Consider the following 15638-nt stretch of genomic DNA (forward strand, 5'->3'; position numbering starts at 1 on the left):
GATGAAATGACGATACCTAGAAGACACAATTGAATTGACCAAAAATTACTAGAGGTTAAAAATTGTTAGCAAAGTTGCTTTCCTAAATACAATTCAAAATAGACGGAGAATGGCTACATACTATATGTTTCCATCTCTGTGACATTCTAGAAAAGGAGGGAGAACAGATCTATAGTTCTTTAGGAGCTGGGGGTGGGAGGAAGCGATTTACTACAAGGGGGCACGAAGAAACTTTTTTGGGTGAGAGTCTTGATTGTGGTGATGTATACGTTTGTCAGAATTCACAGAACTGTATACTAAAGAAAGGTGAATTTTACTGAATGTAAATTATGTATCAATAAACCTGACCTTAAAAAATAGATTGAGGAAAGGTGATTTCATTTCCAAAAGGGGCAAAAATCATATACGGGTGTTTGTTTAAGTCAGAATAGGAGATTTATAAAATGAAAATCAGAGCGAGCAGTAAAGGAAGATGCTAATTAATAGTAATATCCTCTTCCTGGTTGGAAAGATTAAAGACAGCTAAGATGACTTTGGGCCCAGCAGGGCCAGAAGCGCAGCAAGAGAACAGGTGGTGAGACTGCGCTCGGCTGAGCGTCGGGCTGCAAGCGGCCGTGGGCTCCTGCACCCCCGGGCGGGCCGGCTCAGAGCCCGCCCGGCCGGAGATCGGGCCTGCCTGCCCCGGGGCGGGGCCTCCGGCGCGCTCGGCCTGCGGAGCGGGCTGCGAGGGACCCAAGACCTGGAGTCCGCAGACCGAGGAGACAGTGAGTGTGCCGCTCCGGCCCCCAGGGCAGGACCCCGGCCTTCTGTCTCCCCCTCCACCACCACCACCGCTAGCGCTCCGGGCCTGCCGCCCGCCTCTTAGCCCCGCTCTGTCCCGGCGCACCCCTTGCCCCATGCCCCTGCTCAGCACCCTCGCCTTTCAGCTACCTTTTCCCCTTCCCGGCAGTGGCCGCCCCCCGCGACGCTGAGATCTGGAAGGACGTGCAGGTGAGAGCACTAGGGCCTGGAAAGGCCGAGGTGGATCCTGGGCTGGGTGGGAGTCCTAGGCTCATGGAGGCCCCGCCAGCGCCCCTGCGCCCCCAGGAACCCTGGGGTGGGGGCAGGGCAGAGTCTGGACTCAGAGCTTTGCAGGGAGCAAAGGCCGGCCAGGCCTGGATTGGTGGGGATGGGGCCGGTGGCGCGCATGGGAACCTTCGCATCGCGGACACCAGCTCTAGCTCTTCTCTCACGCCTCACCCCGCCCTTGGCCCTGGGTCAGACCTACTATGGGCAGGTGCTGAAGAAAGGAGCCGACCTCCAGACCAATGCCTGTGTCACCGCAGCCGGGCCGGTCCCCAAGCACATCCGGGAAGCCCTGCAGAATGTACATGAGGAAGTGACCTTGAGGTAGCTTGCCCTGTGCTGCCCCCATGAAGACCCCAGAGAGCATCTTTCTCAAAACATGGTGATGCCAGTCACTAGGGAATTAACTGGTCTCCTCCAATCCATCCCGCTGGCCTTGTCTATCATAAAACTCCTAAATCACAGCACTGGTCACCTTACTGCTCTGTTTAAGAATTCCCAGTGACCCTCCCCACCTCCCTTTACTCCCAGGATACATTCACACTCCTTGGACCTGACATTCAAGACCGTCCAGTAGTTTGACCCTCACTTCCTGAACAACCTTGGCTCCCTCTGATGCACTATATACTATATACTATATACGCTAGCCAGACCCCCTCCTGCCGTCAGCACTGCCAAGATGATTTCTGCTTGCCTAGCATGCAGTTATCAATCTGCAATGCCTTCCCTCTCCTTTCTACCTTCCAAATCCTGCCCACCCAACACCTCATTGGTGTCCTACCTACTTTGTGAAGGTTTCTCCAATCCTTGAGCAACCCCTTCTCCAAACACTACAGCGCTTACTGCCTGTGCCACTCAGTTTATCAGTAAATCGTGGAAAATGTTTTCTGTGCTCATGTGTGCCACCCCAGTTAAATACATCTAGGGGAGAGGACTCTTGTCTGACATTTCTTTGTCAATAACTAGCACAGTCTTGGACCTGCATTAGATGCTCAGCTAATGCGTAAATGTATTTATTCAACAAATATTTTAGATGGCTTATGTGTCTTAGCACAATGCCCAACAATACAATGGTAAACAAAGCAGATAGAGTCTCAGCCTTCATGGAGCTTCCAATTTAGTGGAGGAGACTAAACGCCAAAATAGAAATGGAATGAATGACGGAAGGAAGGAAGGAAAGGAGAGAGGGAGGAAGGATTTATAAGATTTAGTGATTCTACATCTTCCAGTCTCCAGAGGGAAAAAATATGTATATATGTATTTTCTGTTTCCCAGGTATTATGGCTGTGGTCTGGTCATCCCTGAGAGCCTGGAAAACTGCTGGATTTTGGACCTGGGTAGTGGAAGTGGCAGAGATTGCTATGCACTTAGTCAGTTGGTTGGCGAGAAGGGACATGTCACTGGAATAGACATGACAGAAGGTCAGGTAAGGCAATGGTTGGAGGACAAAGAGGAAAAAATTCTTGGAAGCGTTCCTTTAGAGATAAAGTTGTTTCCTTTGTGACTCTTCAAGGATAACTTAAGAAGGTTGCTACATGCAATGCTCATTTGTGCCACTAATGCTTCCTGCCCTGCAAGCTGAGAACTTTCACATTTAGGGGCTCTTCTGGGAGAACACAGAGTCAGAGGTTTGATCTGATATATGAATATCATGATGACCCAATGGAGTTTGATCTTTTCCTTCCTTCTGCCATCTTTCCTACAAGATTTTGTTGTTGAATGAAGAGTTTATTCAAGCAAAACCCATGTATCAAGCAGGGAGTTTGTGCCCCACTGAGTTGTTCTAGGCTGTAGTATATCCTACATGCCCAGAGGAACCTTGTATACTCACCCAAAATAGTCTGGGGGAAATATATTCCATTAGTAATGGGAAGATTTTAGGAAAAAACTAGTGTATTTTACAAAATGATGATTATCAAATCTATGTTTTTCTTCCTTTAGGTAGAAGTGGCTAAAAAGTATATTGACTATCACATGGAAAAATATGGCTTCCAGGCACCCAATGTGACTTTTGTTCATGGCTACATAGAGAAGTTGGGAGAGGCTGGAATCAAGAATGAGAGTTACGATATTGTTATGTAGGTCTATATCCTTACTGGTATGAATATAGCCCATTTCCTATTGAACACACAGATGTCGTCACTTTTTACACTCTCAGTTAGGGTGGTAAACTAGACTTAGCATGAGTTAAGAAACGGAGGGAGCTGGTCTGAGCTTCTTGTAGCCCACCAGCTGCAGAACATACTAACCCAAGAGAGAACTTATTTAAACTTAACCATAAACCAGTGAGCCCAGAAGACCACCAAGACCACAGAGTCTGCTCATACAATACACAGTGACCTGTTATCTTTAATATTATTAAATTATAGTATATTCGCAAATTATAGGATTCTGTGTTTCTCTTTTTCCTTTGAGTTGTTGTTGTCAAATAATGCCCAAATCAGCCTTAATAAAGCTGCCTTGAAGAACTTAGCCTGTTTACATGTGGCAGAAGAAATGCCTTGTGCAGTAGGCACCTGGTCCTGGGTCATTTTGTTGCATGGTGAACACCAGGGCATAAACAAGTGAAAAGTAAGCCTGATTTCTTTTTCTTTTCTTTTTTTTTTTTTGAGGAAGATTCCCCCTGAGCTAACATCTGTGCCAGTCTTCCTCTATTTTGTATGTGGGTCACTGTCAGAGCATGGCTGACAAGTGCTGTAGGTCTGCACCCAGGATCTGAACCTGCGAACCCAGTCTGCCAAAGCAGAGCACACCGGACTTAACCACTACACCACGGGGCCGGCCCCCTGATATTTTTTTCTGTGCACTCAAACTTGCTACCAATTTACTGAGATTTTAAACACTCTGTCCATCTCCCTTACTGTGGGAAGAAGCTGAGTGTGGCGAAGAGAGGAGGGAGGCAGGAAGAATGGTGTAGCTTTGAGGAAATGGTGGGAGCCATCTGGAGGGACTAAAAGGATTTAGAGATCTCTGACCAGTGTGCAGATTTGCTTGACGTTCCATCTGTTCTTTTTCAGATCAAATTGTGTCATTAACCTTGTACCTGATAAACAACAAATGCTGCAGGAGGTACATCGTGTGTTAAAGGTGAGGGGACAAGGGGGACAAGGTGGGACCTGTCCTGTTCTTGCCCCCTTGAGCTCAGAGCTCAAACTCTCTTAATTTATCCACTAAATTAAAAAGAGGTGGCGCAAAAGAGGAGTGGCAGAAATATCCTAGATATGAATTCTTTATCCTTTCAGGTTGCAGAAGGTAATAAATCTGAGAGTCTGATTGTCATTGGATGTGTTAAAATATTTCTTTTATTGGCTGTCTCTCCTCCTGTTTGCTGCTCTACCTGATCCTAGGACCGCACCTGCAGAGCTGCAGGGACCTTTGGACTGACTACTAAAGGTTGCTATGAATATACTCTTCTAGCTCAAACAGTGTTTCTCAGGGCTACTTATTTCATACCTATCAAGATTCCAGATCTTTGGGAAGTCAAAGAAGATGGAACTTTTACGTCTAAAAGGAAAACTTGCAGGAGCTCCACACCCTCCATGTGTATAATGAGATGGGTATCTTCATGATAGAAGATATTCTGAGATTTTTTTGTTTACAGGGCTGACGTAGATATCAAATAAGAATATCTATGTAGAAATCATTTAATAATGTCTTAATTAGCATGTCATTTTGTAGACCAGCTCACTGTCTTCACCAAGATATACTTGTAAAGGGTAGAGACATTATTGTAGAATCTAGACCTCCATACTCTTGAAATGAGCTAAATAAATCTTAAAATTCCTGATCACTCATATGCCTGAGATTTTAAGGCATATGAAAAAATGTGTTAAAATTATTTTAAAAATATTAAAAAATATATGTTGTCATAAAAGTAAACAGCAGCATTACAAAAAGTTATATAATTTTTAAGGCAGAAGAGTTTATGAATACTATTTTCTACTTCTGTTAATTACAACCTGGGACTGCATTTGGTTCAGAATGGCTAAAAATTTAGGTAACCTGAGTATCTTTATTTAGGAGAGAGACACTCTTGGCAAGCTATCTTATTACCTGTTGGGGAGGTCACTGAAAACTACCTTGGCCCTTGGCTCTTGATCGTAACCAGGGAGGCAGCTATTCAGGTCGAGCACTTCCGTTGGTTTTTTAAATTGATTTTATCCCCTCATTCCTTTCTTTGCTATCTGGGACTAATGTGATCTTTAACCTTGTTTGGACTAATTCTGCTGTTTCAGCATGGTGGGGAGCTATATTTCAGTGACGTCTATGCTAGCCTTGAATTGCCAGAAGAAATCAGGATGCACAAAGTTTTATGGGGTAAGTGTTTTTTTATTTTGTTTTAAGGCAGATTCTTCTTGTTCATGTACAGAGCTCCATTCTACCAAAACCCAGGATGAGACTTTGTGATGTGGGAGTATGTGGGATTAGGTCAGGAGGCTTAGGTTCCAGTCTTCCTCTGCCACTCAAAAGTGTATGACCTTGGATAATTTAATTAATCTCTTTGAGTCGGTTTCCAAATTGTAAGATGTAGATAATAATGCAATCTGCCTTATCGGGCTGTTATGAAGATTAAATGGGGTAATAAATGTGAAAAATACTTTGAGAACTGTAGTGTGGAAATAAGGGCAACTGGTCCAGAACTGATGCCCTCTAATTGCCTAATGTTCTCATCATCATTGTGTTGTTTATTCCTTTATTTTCATTTTAATGGAGTCTTTGGAAGTTGAGGAGATAAATGCATGCATGTGATCAGTCTGACTAGGGAATCAAAACTTCTTACTTTTATTTTATTTATTTATTTATTTATTTTTGAAGAAGAAGATCAGCTCTGAGCTAACATCCATGCCAATCCTCCTCTTTTTGCTGAGGAAGACTGGCCCTGAGCTAACATCCGTGCCAATCTTCCTCCACTTTATGTGGGACGCTGCCACAGCATGGCCTGACAAGTGGTGCATCCGTGCGTGCCTGGGATCCGAACCTGGGCCACCCACAGCGGAGCGTGCCCACTTAACCACTACGCCACGGGGCCAGCCCCAAAACTTCTTACTTTTAAAATAAGTCATGTTAACTTTTTTCTTATTATACAATAATCAATGGATATTGTTAAAAAGTTGGAAAATACAAAAAGAAAATGAAAAAATTACTACTAATCACATAACCCAGCAATAACCTCTTTAACATTTTAATATATATCCTTTTAGCTTTTTCTTCTGTGTGTGTATCATAAAATTGGTAGCATGCTATATATAGAATTTAGTATTCTAATTTTATTTAGCATATTTCCTAAGCCTAAAATTTTTTAAAACATTTTTTAAATATTTATATTACACAACTGTACTATACTTTATTTGACCATTTCTCTATTGGCGATAATTTAGGTTGTTCCTGAAGAAGGGGCCTGAAGAATGGTCCCCAGAGACCATTAGCTGGCATAGGTAGTTTTGACCCTGGCTTTCTAGATCTTGGGGGGACACTCAGGTGGTTCTTCTATTTCTAGGACCTATGTTTTAGCTAATACCATATCCTAATCAATTATATAGAAGAGTAATTCCCTTAATACCTAGTTATATTGGTTGGTCTGTGATTTTTCTTTTTTTAGGTGAGTGCCTGGGTGGTGCTTTGTACTGGAAGGACCTTGCCATCCTTGCCCAGAAAATTGGGTTCTGCCCTCCACGTTTGGTCACTGCCAATCTCATTACAGTTCAAAACAAGGAACTAGAAAGAGTGATCGGTAAGGAACAATGGCAGGGAATATTATAACTGCACGCCTAATGGTTCAAACTTGGTGATTAGCAAGTGTTTCATTGAGGGAGACTTTGTATCATCTGGAAATCTCCATCTTGTCTCCTGTTTAATGGCAACCAAAGTTTGATATTTAATAAAGCACTTTGAAGTTACTCAGTAAATAGAGTGAAGTGCCCAGAAAGATAATTGATGGCATGCAAAGAAGAAAATCATCTTTATAATATGTACACTCTTCATCTGCTGAGCAAACCAATAGCTAGCTGTTCGAGTGCTGGAGGTGAAGCTTGAGTAAATTCTGTTTTTAGGTAACTATCGTTTCGTTTCTGCAACATTTCGCCTCTTCAAACTCCCTAAGACAGAACCAGCCAAAAGATGCCAAGTTATTTACAATGGAGGAATCACTGGACACGAAAAAGAACTAATATTTGATGCAAATTTCACCTTTAAGGTACATTGAAATTTCCATGCCTTCTCGCATTCTTTCTACTCTTTTTTTTTTTTCTCCTTTTGGTGAGGAAGATCAGCTCTGAGCTAACATCCATGCCAATCCTCCTCTTTGTGCTGAGAAAGACTGGCCCTGGGCTAACATCCGTGCCCATCATCCTCTACTTTATATGGGATGCTGCCACAGCGTGGCCTGACAAGCAGTGCATTGATGCACGCCCGGGATCCGAACCTGGGCTGCCAGCAGCGGAGCGCGCGCACTTAACGGCTATGCCACAGGGCCAGCTCCCATTCTTTCTACTCTTACCTTTGGTCTAGGTACCTTTTCTTCATGTTGTATTGCTTCTCACTTTTCTGATGTTGGGGTTTATGTGTATGTGTGTGTGTATGTATATATACTTTTGCTGAATCATTAAAAGTAAGTTGCAGACTTCATGAAATTTTACCCTTAAGTATGTTAGCATGCATCTCCTAAGAATAAAATATTCTCCTACATAGCCACAATACCATTATCATACCTAAGAAAATTTTTCATGGCATCATTCAGATGTCAGATTAATGGAATTATAAAGAAGCAGGATGGAAAAGAATAGGAGTACTGCATAATGGTATCGTGGAATTAAGGAATTGTTAGTGTTTAATGATGACACATTGAATTTCTACTACTCTTTGAAGAATAGGCTTTGTTTTCTCAAAGGGAAAAGTAGAGGCTTTGGAATCAGATACCTGGGTTCAAATTCTGGCTTTATATTTATTACTTGGGTAAACTTGAATGAGTCACCAAAATTCTTTGAGATACAGTTTGCTCCACTGTAAAAATAGGGATAATAATATCTACTTTGCAGAATTTCTAGAAAGATTAGCAATAATATAGCACAACATTGGTACATACTGGGAACTTAGTAAATAGAAGATACAGTTGTTCTTTGTCCCAAAGGTGGAAGGACCTACTGCTTTGCTCCTCTGATTTTTTGGTCCAAATAGCATCTTCAGATTTCCTACATACTCCCTGGTGCAGTGGAGCCATGAATGCTTTTTCACTGATATACTGGCCCTTGATGTACTGCCTGCTCCAGCAGATTCACAGAATCACAGTGGGAAGGGTCTTTGAAACCATTTCTCTGCTCTAGTGGCTTTCCAAAAAACATTTTTAATAGCAGAATTATTTTTTTAAGCAAAATCTTTTTAAAACACCAATACTTACTATGTGTCAGGCGTTCCTTTACATAACCCCAATATCTGAAGGGATAAAAGCACAGTATACCTGATGGGAGCAGAGGTGATAGCCCAGAATCTCCTGTGCTGACTCCTGCTTCCCAAATTGTGGGCCCTTTACACAGCTCCCAGGCACCCTGGTATTCATGGAAATACATTCTAAAAACCACTAGTCCAAAGCTCTCACTTTAGTGGTGAATAAGGTGAAGCCCAGAGAACAGTGGTTTTCTACATCTCTTTCTGAGTAGAAACTAAATACTGGAGCAATAAATGTCCTTTTTTTGACATTGCCACCAAAGAAAAACTGATTATGACACCGGTCAATTCTATCTTGAAATGAGCATGAAGCTAGCAGCAGGGTCTGAACATGAGAGAATACCATGTCAGAAGTATAGTCTTTTATCCCAAAATGCCACTCATTAGTAAAACTTCTGGGCATTTTCTTCTATTGAGACTAAAGTGGCATTTCTTAATATGTGTTTTCCATGCTACCATTCAGGAAGGTGAAATTGTTGAAGTGGATGAAGAAACAGCGGCTGTCTTGAAGAACTCACGATTTGCCCAAGATTTTCTGATCAGATCAATTGGAGAGAAGTTGCCAACCGGAGGAGGCTGTTCTGCTTTAGAATCGAAGGTTTGTTTGGCTTTCAATTCCCTACCCTCAAAGAGAACCATTTCAAAAATCATTATGCTTGCCACAGACGACTAAAGCAAGAAACAAATCATTCTTCTTTTAGTTGGCCACCATAAATTGTTTCTAGCATATTTGTATCTATAAAATGATTTGAATTAATTTCATAACTTCATTTTTTTCAATCCTAACTTGGTGCGCCCATAAATGGACTTCAGGACATCCAGGAAATTACATGTGTATTTTCTCAGGAAAGGGTTTATTTATTACTTTCATCAGATTCTCAAAGGGGTCCAGATACAAAAAAGGTTAAAAGCTACCTTGGAAAAAAAGTTATTCAAATTATACATACATATTCTTAAGTCTTTTAATAGAGATAGTCAAATTGCCCTCCAGAAAGATTGTGCCAGTTTACATGCCTACCTGCAACGTATGAGGATACTTTTTCCCTGTGGTCTTACTAATACTGGGTATTATTTTTTAAAATCTTTGCTTGTCCAATAGACAGAAAATAATGTTGTTTTATTTTGCATATATTGAACTTTTTGGTATATTTATTGACAATTTATAGTTCATCCATTGTGAACTTCCTATATAATTCCTTTAACCATTTTCTATTAGAATGGTATTTGCCTTTTATTGCTGTATAAGAGATTGTCTATTATATCTTGCAAATATTTTTTCTCAGCATGTCATTTATCTTTTTATTTGCTTTTTTTCCCCCCAAATAGACATTTTCAATTTTTATGTACAGGTAGTCATTTCCCTTATGGTTTCTGCCTCTGACAGTATGATTAGAAAGACCTGCTTAATATGAACATTATAAATTTACCTGTATTTTCTTTTTGTACTTTCTAAAAATTGAGGCAACATTCACATAACATAAAATTCACTATTTTAACCATTTAACATGTACAACTTAGCACATTTTAGTGGTAGTAGCCATTTATTAAATGGCTTTTAGTACATTTACAAGGTTGTGCAACTGTCATCACTCTCTAGTTCCAGAAAACTTTCATCACCCCGAAAAGAAATCCCATACCCATTAAGCAGTCACCTGCCCTCTCCCCAGCCCCTGGCAATAACTAATTTGCTTTCTGTCTCTGGATTTGCCTATTTTGGACATTTCATGTAAGTGGAATCATACACTATGTGGCCTTTTGTGTCTGGCTTCTTTTACTTAACATAATGTTTTCAAGGTTTATCCATATATCAGTACTTCATTCCTTTTTAGGCTGAATAATATTCCATTATATAGATATATCACATTTTGTTTATCCATTCATCAGTTGATAGACATGTATGTTGTTTCCCCTTTTTGACTATTGTAAGTAGTGTTGCTGTGAACATGCACGCACATATGCATCGTGTACTTGTTTGAGTACTTGTTTTCAATTCGTATGGGTCTCTACCTAGGACTGGAATTGTTGGGTCACATGGTAATTCTACGTTTAACTTTTTGAAGAACCACCAAACTGTTTTCCACAGTGGCTGCACCATTTTACGTTCCTTCCAGCAATATACAAGGGTTCGAATTTCTCTACGTCCTTGCTAACACTTGTTATTTTCTCTTTTGTTTTGTTTGTAGCCATCCTAGTCGGTGTGAAGTGTTACCTCATTGTGGTTTTGATTTGCATTTCCCTAATGACTAATGATGCTAAGAGTCTTCTCATGTGCTTGCTGATCATTTGTATATTTTCTTTGGAGAAGTGTCTATTCACGTCTTTTGCCCATTATTTAATTGGGTTGTTTGTCTTTTTATTGTAGAGTTGTTAAGAGTTCTTTATATATTCTGGATCCTAGACCCTTATCAGATATACAATTTGCAAAAATTTCTCCCATTCTGTATACTGTCTTTTCACTCTCTTGATAGTGTCCTTTGATGCACAAAAGGTTTTGATTTTGATGAAGTCCAATTTATCTATTGTTTCTTTGATTACTTGTACTTTGGGTGTCATAGCTAAGAATCCATTGCTTAATCCAAGATCAAGAAGATTCTTCTAGTATTTCATGGCTTTGTTTTTCACATTGAAATTTTTAATCCATCTGGAATTTATTTTAGCATAGATATTGAAGTAGAGTGTGACTATTTTTCCAAATACTAACTAGTTCAAATTTTCCTATTCATTTATTAAATCATTTCTCCACAGTTTTGAAATGCTAATTTCTCTCATATCCTAATTTCTTAAATGTATATTTGAGCCAGTATTCCACTATAATCTAAAATGACTATTTTCTAAAATATTTTAGATTCATATTTATAATTATTCTAGCATCTGAAATATTGGTATAGCATTTTCTAAAGCATTTTCTCACAATTTATTGCAGATCATCTCTCACAACTACCCTGTGAAGAAGGCAGATAGGTAGTTGTAACAGATATTAGCATCCCTCTTTGCCTTTCTCTCTTTATATATTTGTACCTTTTCCACTATTCACGCTATCATAATTATTTTATTAATCCATTTATTAATTGATAATATTTTATTATTTAGAACAGGCTTAGTGATGGATTTCAAGTTTCTTTTGGCTGACAGAACTTCTAACACTCACCAAAGTCGTAACAGTGATGCATCTCAAGGCATGGAATTTTGGGAGGCCAGGGAAATGAGATACCAATGTTGCTGTGGCAAGATGGGGGTTTAAGTACATGGGCTTGGAGTCAGATAGACTAGGTTCAGATCTTGGCTCTGCCACTTACGTGTGATCTTGGGTATGTTACCCAACCTCCCTAAACCCTTTTTCCCTCAGGTTGTCAGGATCAAATGGAGCAATAAACATATGTAAAATGTTAGCCCAATCCTGGCACATAATACGTACTCAAGAAATAGAAGCAGTTATAGTTATGGACGTGTACTTATTAAGATTCTTGGTCGCTTGGAACTGGGTTCTAAGTATTTGAGTTCTAACCACCTTTACAGGACTCTTTTATCATTCTCCCATATACCCTTTCTCCTGGGCTCAGAAATTCTGTAACCTTTCTCCATGAATGTTTGCTTTCTGTTGCTGGTATTTTGTAGTAATTTTGGATACAGTTGATATACAAGTAACTGTTGTGCCTTTCTCTCTTCCTTTTGTTATTTTGTCAGCAATCTTTAAGAGTAAAGCTTATTTAGAGATCACTCTCCAAAAGGTAAATTTGCAGTTGGGAAAGTTTAATTGAACACAAGAGGAGAGAATCCTAGAGTCAAAAAACCTAACATGTTCTTGTTTGGCCACTATTATCAGCATGAATCTAGCCCAAGCTCAATATAGAGCTGGAGAGTGATTTACTTTCTTTGCTTTATTAAATTCTTGAGCACTCTGCAATTGTTACTCTTCTGTTTTTCTAAGAAGGTGATTTTTGGAAAGTAGAGAAATTTGACTTCTGATTTTTCAGTATATTAAACATGTCACAAACGTGTTACTGGTATTTTGAAACTCTTGGGAGTTTATTGATAACAAAACCTTGCTGGCTGGAATCAATGTTTATTTTGAAATGTTTTCGTCACTCTAATTCTCCTGTAACCTGGTCTCCTGAGTACTAACTATAAAAGCTGTCAGAAGATTATAGTTACAAGTAAAGGGAGTCTTTCCTCCAGCTACAGCATTTCCAGGGTACTGTGGCTGTAAAAAATATAGTTAAATGAGTTTGCTTCTGCAGAAGACCATTTTTTCCCAGCATCGCTCTTCTCGTTCCCCCCTGGTGTGCATGCACGGCTTGTGCAGGAGGGTTCTTGACCTCAGATACCAATGGTAACAGTCTATGTATTTGAACTGGTTTATCCCAACAGTCTCCTTTCTATTCTGCTTCATTTCTGTCAGCCTACAGATGTGCCAATGCCTTTAGATTAGCTCCAAGATTTTGAAATGAGAATAATTGACACTGAAGGAAGATTTAAAGAATGAAACAGCTGTGTGTCCTAGAAATATAACCTTGGGCTCTTGGGGAGGACATTCCTATCTGTTTTATAGAAGACCTTTATGATAAACCCTAGAGTGCAGTACAGGCTGACGGCAGGCAGGGAATGCTCCTCCTTACGTCTTCCCACCAGTTGCTGCAATGGGGAATGAAAAGTGCTGCTTCTTACTGAGGGCTGACTCAATAGTGACTGTTTTTGAGAGTCTTTCTTCTTCTTCTTTTTTCTTCCTCTCCTCCTCCTCCTTTCTTATCTTGACAAGCAAAGTATATTTTGCTATTAAAAGAATTACATTATTAAAACACTGCAGCATCTGAAACGATGCAAATAGGATTTGTGCTATGTACTGTCTTGCTTCGGTAAATAGTAGTGGTAGTGATAACACGAACAACCATAGTAATAATATAGAGGACCTAGCCTTTATTGAATAGTTAATATGTTCTGGGCACCATGTCATTTAGTCCTCACAACAACCCTTAATATCCTCATTTTACAGATGAAGAAACTGAGGCTCAGAGAGATTAATTTACTAATCCAATTTTACATAGCTAGAAAGTGGTGAATTTGAATGCACGTCTGCTTCTAGAGCTGACATTCTTACTCAACATGCTGTACTACCTCTCATATTTATACTTTTCATAGAATCACAGGATGTTGATGCTGGAAAGGACTGCTTATCAAGCTATCCCACCTTTTATTTCCTTCCAGTCTTGAGATCTTTTAGGGCTGGGAGCATGCACTTGGAAGTGATATTGATATCACTATCTCCTAGTGGTAGAGAGGACATGGAGTGAGAAGAAGAGTGTGGAAAATCAGTTTCCTGGGTGAAAAAGAGGAGAAGCTAACTCTTCTGACCAGCAATTCCAATGCTCTGAGTGGAGGAAATACAATGGATGTGAAGGCCTGGCAGCAGCAACCAGCATAGCCAGCCCTCTTCCAGGCTTTAAGATCCCCTGGCAGATGCTAGTCTGCCTGTTAGGGAGCCCATATCCAGGCAGACCTCTTCATTTAGAGAGGCGGAAATGGAGGGCCAGAGAGGCCAAGGCCGCTAGTAAGTTACTTCAGTAAAGGCAGTGGTCCATAAGACTGTCATTCATGAATGTAGAGTCTGCGCCTGTCTTGTTCACCCTTCTATTTTCAGTGCCAGCAATAAATAGTAAGAGTGTAAATTTATGTTTCATGAATTCATTATCATTATTTAAGGGGGCTTGTTCATGCTCTTGATTTCCTGTCTTTGTTCCTGGTTTTTCTCTGGCCCCACTGGTGCTGCTGCTATTGGAGGTATCTCACATGGAGGTGAAAGGAGGAAAAATAAAGACAGCCATCTTATCTTTTGAAAATTCCACTTCCTCTGCCCTGAGATCTTACTGGCCATTGTTGGCAAGCTCAACATCTGGACATCAGCAATTGCTAACGATGCCCTGGTATCTGGGACTTACCTTCTTGTCTTGCATATGTTTCTAGAGATTAGAGTAAGGAAAGGGAAGTAGTTCCAATATTTCAGAATCTCAGTTCCAAAAGGGTAAAAGGCACATACAAATGGGACTCCCACAAAACAAAACAATGCAAAATCAACTCTCCTGGATCAATAGGGACTACCTTTAAGAAGCTGAAATGAAGTTTACCTTGAAAGTAAGAACTTGATGAGAAGCTTCAGGAAGAAGATGGCTACCTTTATAGCTGAATGACTGATGCTACTCCCAGGACCCCAAGGAATTGTAAAGTTTTATCTCCCTTCTGGGTAAATCAACCTAAATCAAACTGAAATATTATGTTTGGGTCCATCAAAACACCTTTAACTCGTCCTTTCATTTTGGTTTGCCTTTTGACAGGATGTAATCACAGATCCGTTCAAACTTGCAGAAGTGTCTGACAACATGAGCTCCAGATGTGCCCCTGATGTTGCTAGCGGCTGCTGTGGCACAAAGAAAAGCTGCTAAAACTACTGCTGACCAGAAGACAGTGGGCAGGAGGCGAAGGAATGAGTTACATATATCTCTTATCCTGCTCTTCCCCCTAGCACAACCACAAGAAAGAATAAACAGCAAAAAGCACCATATTCTAGATCACTGATAAAAATAAATGAATCATTTTTAGAAGGTTTTAATTAAAAATTCACAGCAAATCACCTAAAGACTAGTTAAGCTGAGTTTTTCTCTATCTCAACAAATTCAAAGTTCTGGTGCCACTTACTGGTCAGAAATGGAACTGAGATGCAGTCAAGGCCAGTGGGCAAGAAGCCTTCAGAAATAATGGTTGGCAGAGGGTCTCAGGAAGAACATCTTCCCTTGGACCTGCATAGCACCTTTTGGACTTTTCACCATGTTTGCTCATTAAACCAGGCTCCTACTGAAATCATGCTAATCATTCCAAAAGATTGCCAAATCACATTTGGTAGGAGTGCTCTTGAGGTAACTGGTCTTTTAAATCAAATAGTTTTTCTTTTTTGTAAATTTGCAATTGAATGAAGAAAACAAATGAATAATTTCTTTAACCTCAATTCACCCTCATGTATGACAACATAGTGACTATCTGTAGTAAATCCGAACTGGATCAGGAAAAGAGTTTGATAATTTTTAAAAGAAGAGTTGGAAGGGGCTGGCCTGCTGGCATAGTGGTTAAGTTCACGTGTTCCACTT

At 40.3% G+C, this 15638-nt stretch overlaps 1 protein-coding gene across 1 annotated transcript; it reads left to right on the top strand.

Annotated features, from left to right (window-relative positions):
• The first annotated feature begins 261 nt into the window (after window positions 1-261).
• AS3MT (arsenite methyltransferase) lies at window positions 262-15428 on the top strand. Its single transcript, XM_004428021.3, has 12 exons — window positions 262-269; window positions 547-764; window positions 950-990; window positions 1262-1389; window positions 2341-2491; window positions 3007-3143; window positions 4083-4152; window positions 5301-5382; window positions 6665-6796; window positions 7116-7258; window positions 8969-9103; window positions 14832-15428. The coding sequence occupies exons 1-12, from the start codon at window positions 262-264 to the stop codon at window positions 14937-14939; spliced, it is 1353 nt and encodes a 450-aa protein (XP_004428078.2). The 3' UTR covers window positions 14940-15428.
• The last annotated feature ends 210 nt before the right edge of the window (window positions 15429-15638 follow it).

Source organism: Ceratotherium simum, chromosome 6, assembly GCF_057802395.1.
Source record: "Ceratotherium simum simum isolate JZ-2026a chromosome 6, ASM5780239v1, whole genome shotgun sequence".
Lineage (NCBI taxonomy): Eukaryota > Metazoa > Chordata > Mammalia > Perissodactyla > Rhinocerotidae > Ceratotherium > Ceratotherium simum.

Bases quoted from the DNA above. Each gene is read 5' to 3' on its own strand.
- AS3MT (XM_004428021.3), top strand. The intron at 765-949 runs GTGAGTGTGCCG...CCTTCCCGGCAG, and splicing joins GTCCGCAGACCGAGGAGACA to TGGCCGCCCCCCGCGACGCT. The intron at 4,153-5,300 runs GTGAGGGGACAA...CTGCTGTTTCAG, and splicing joins AGGTACATCGTGTGTTAAAG to CATGGTGGGGAGCTATATTT.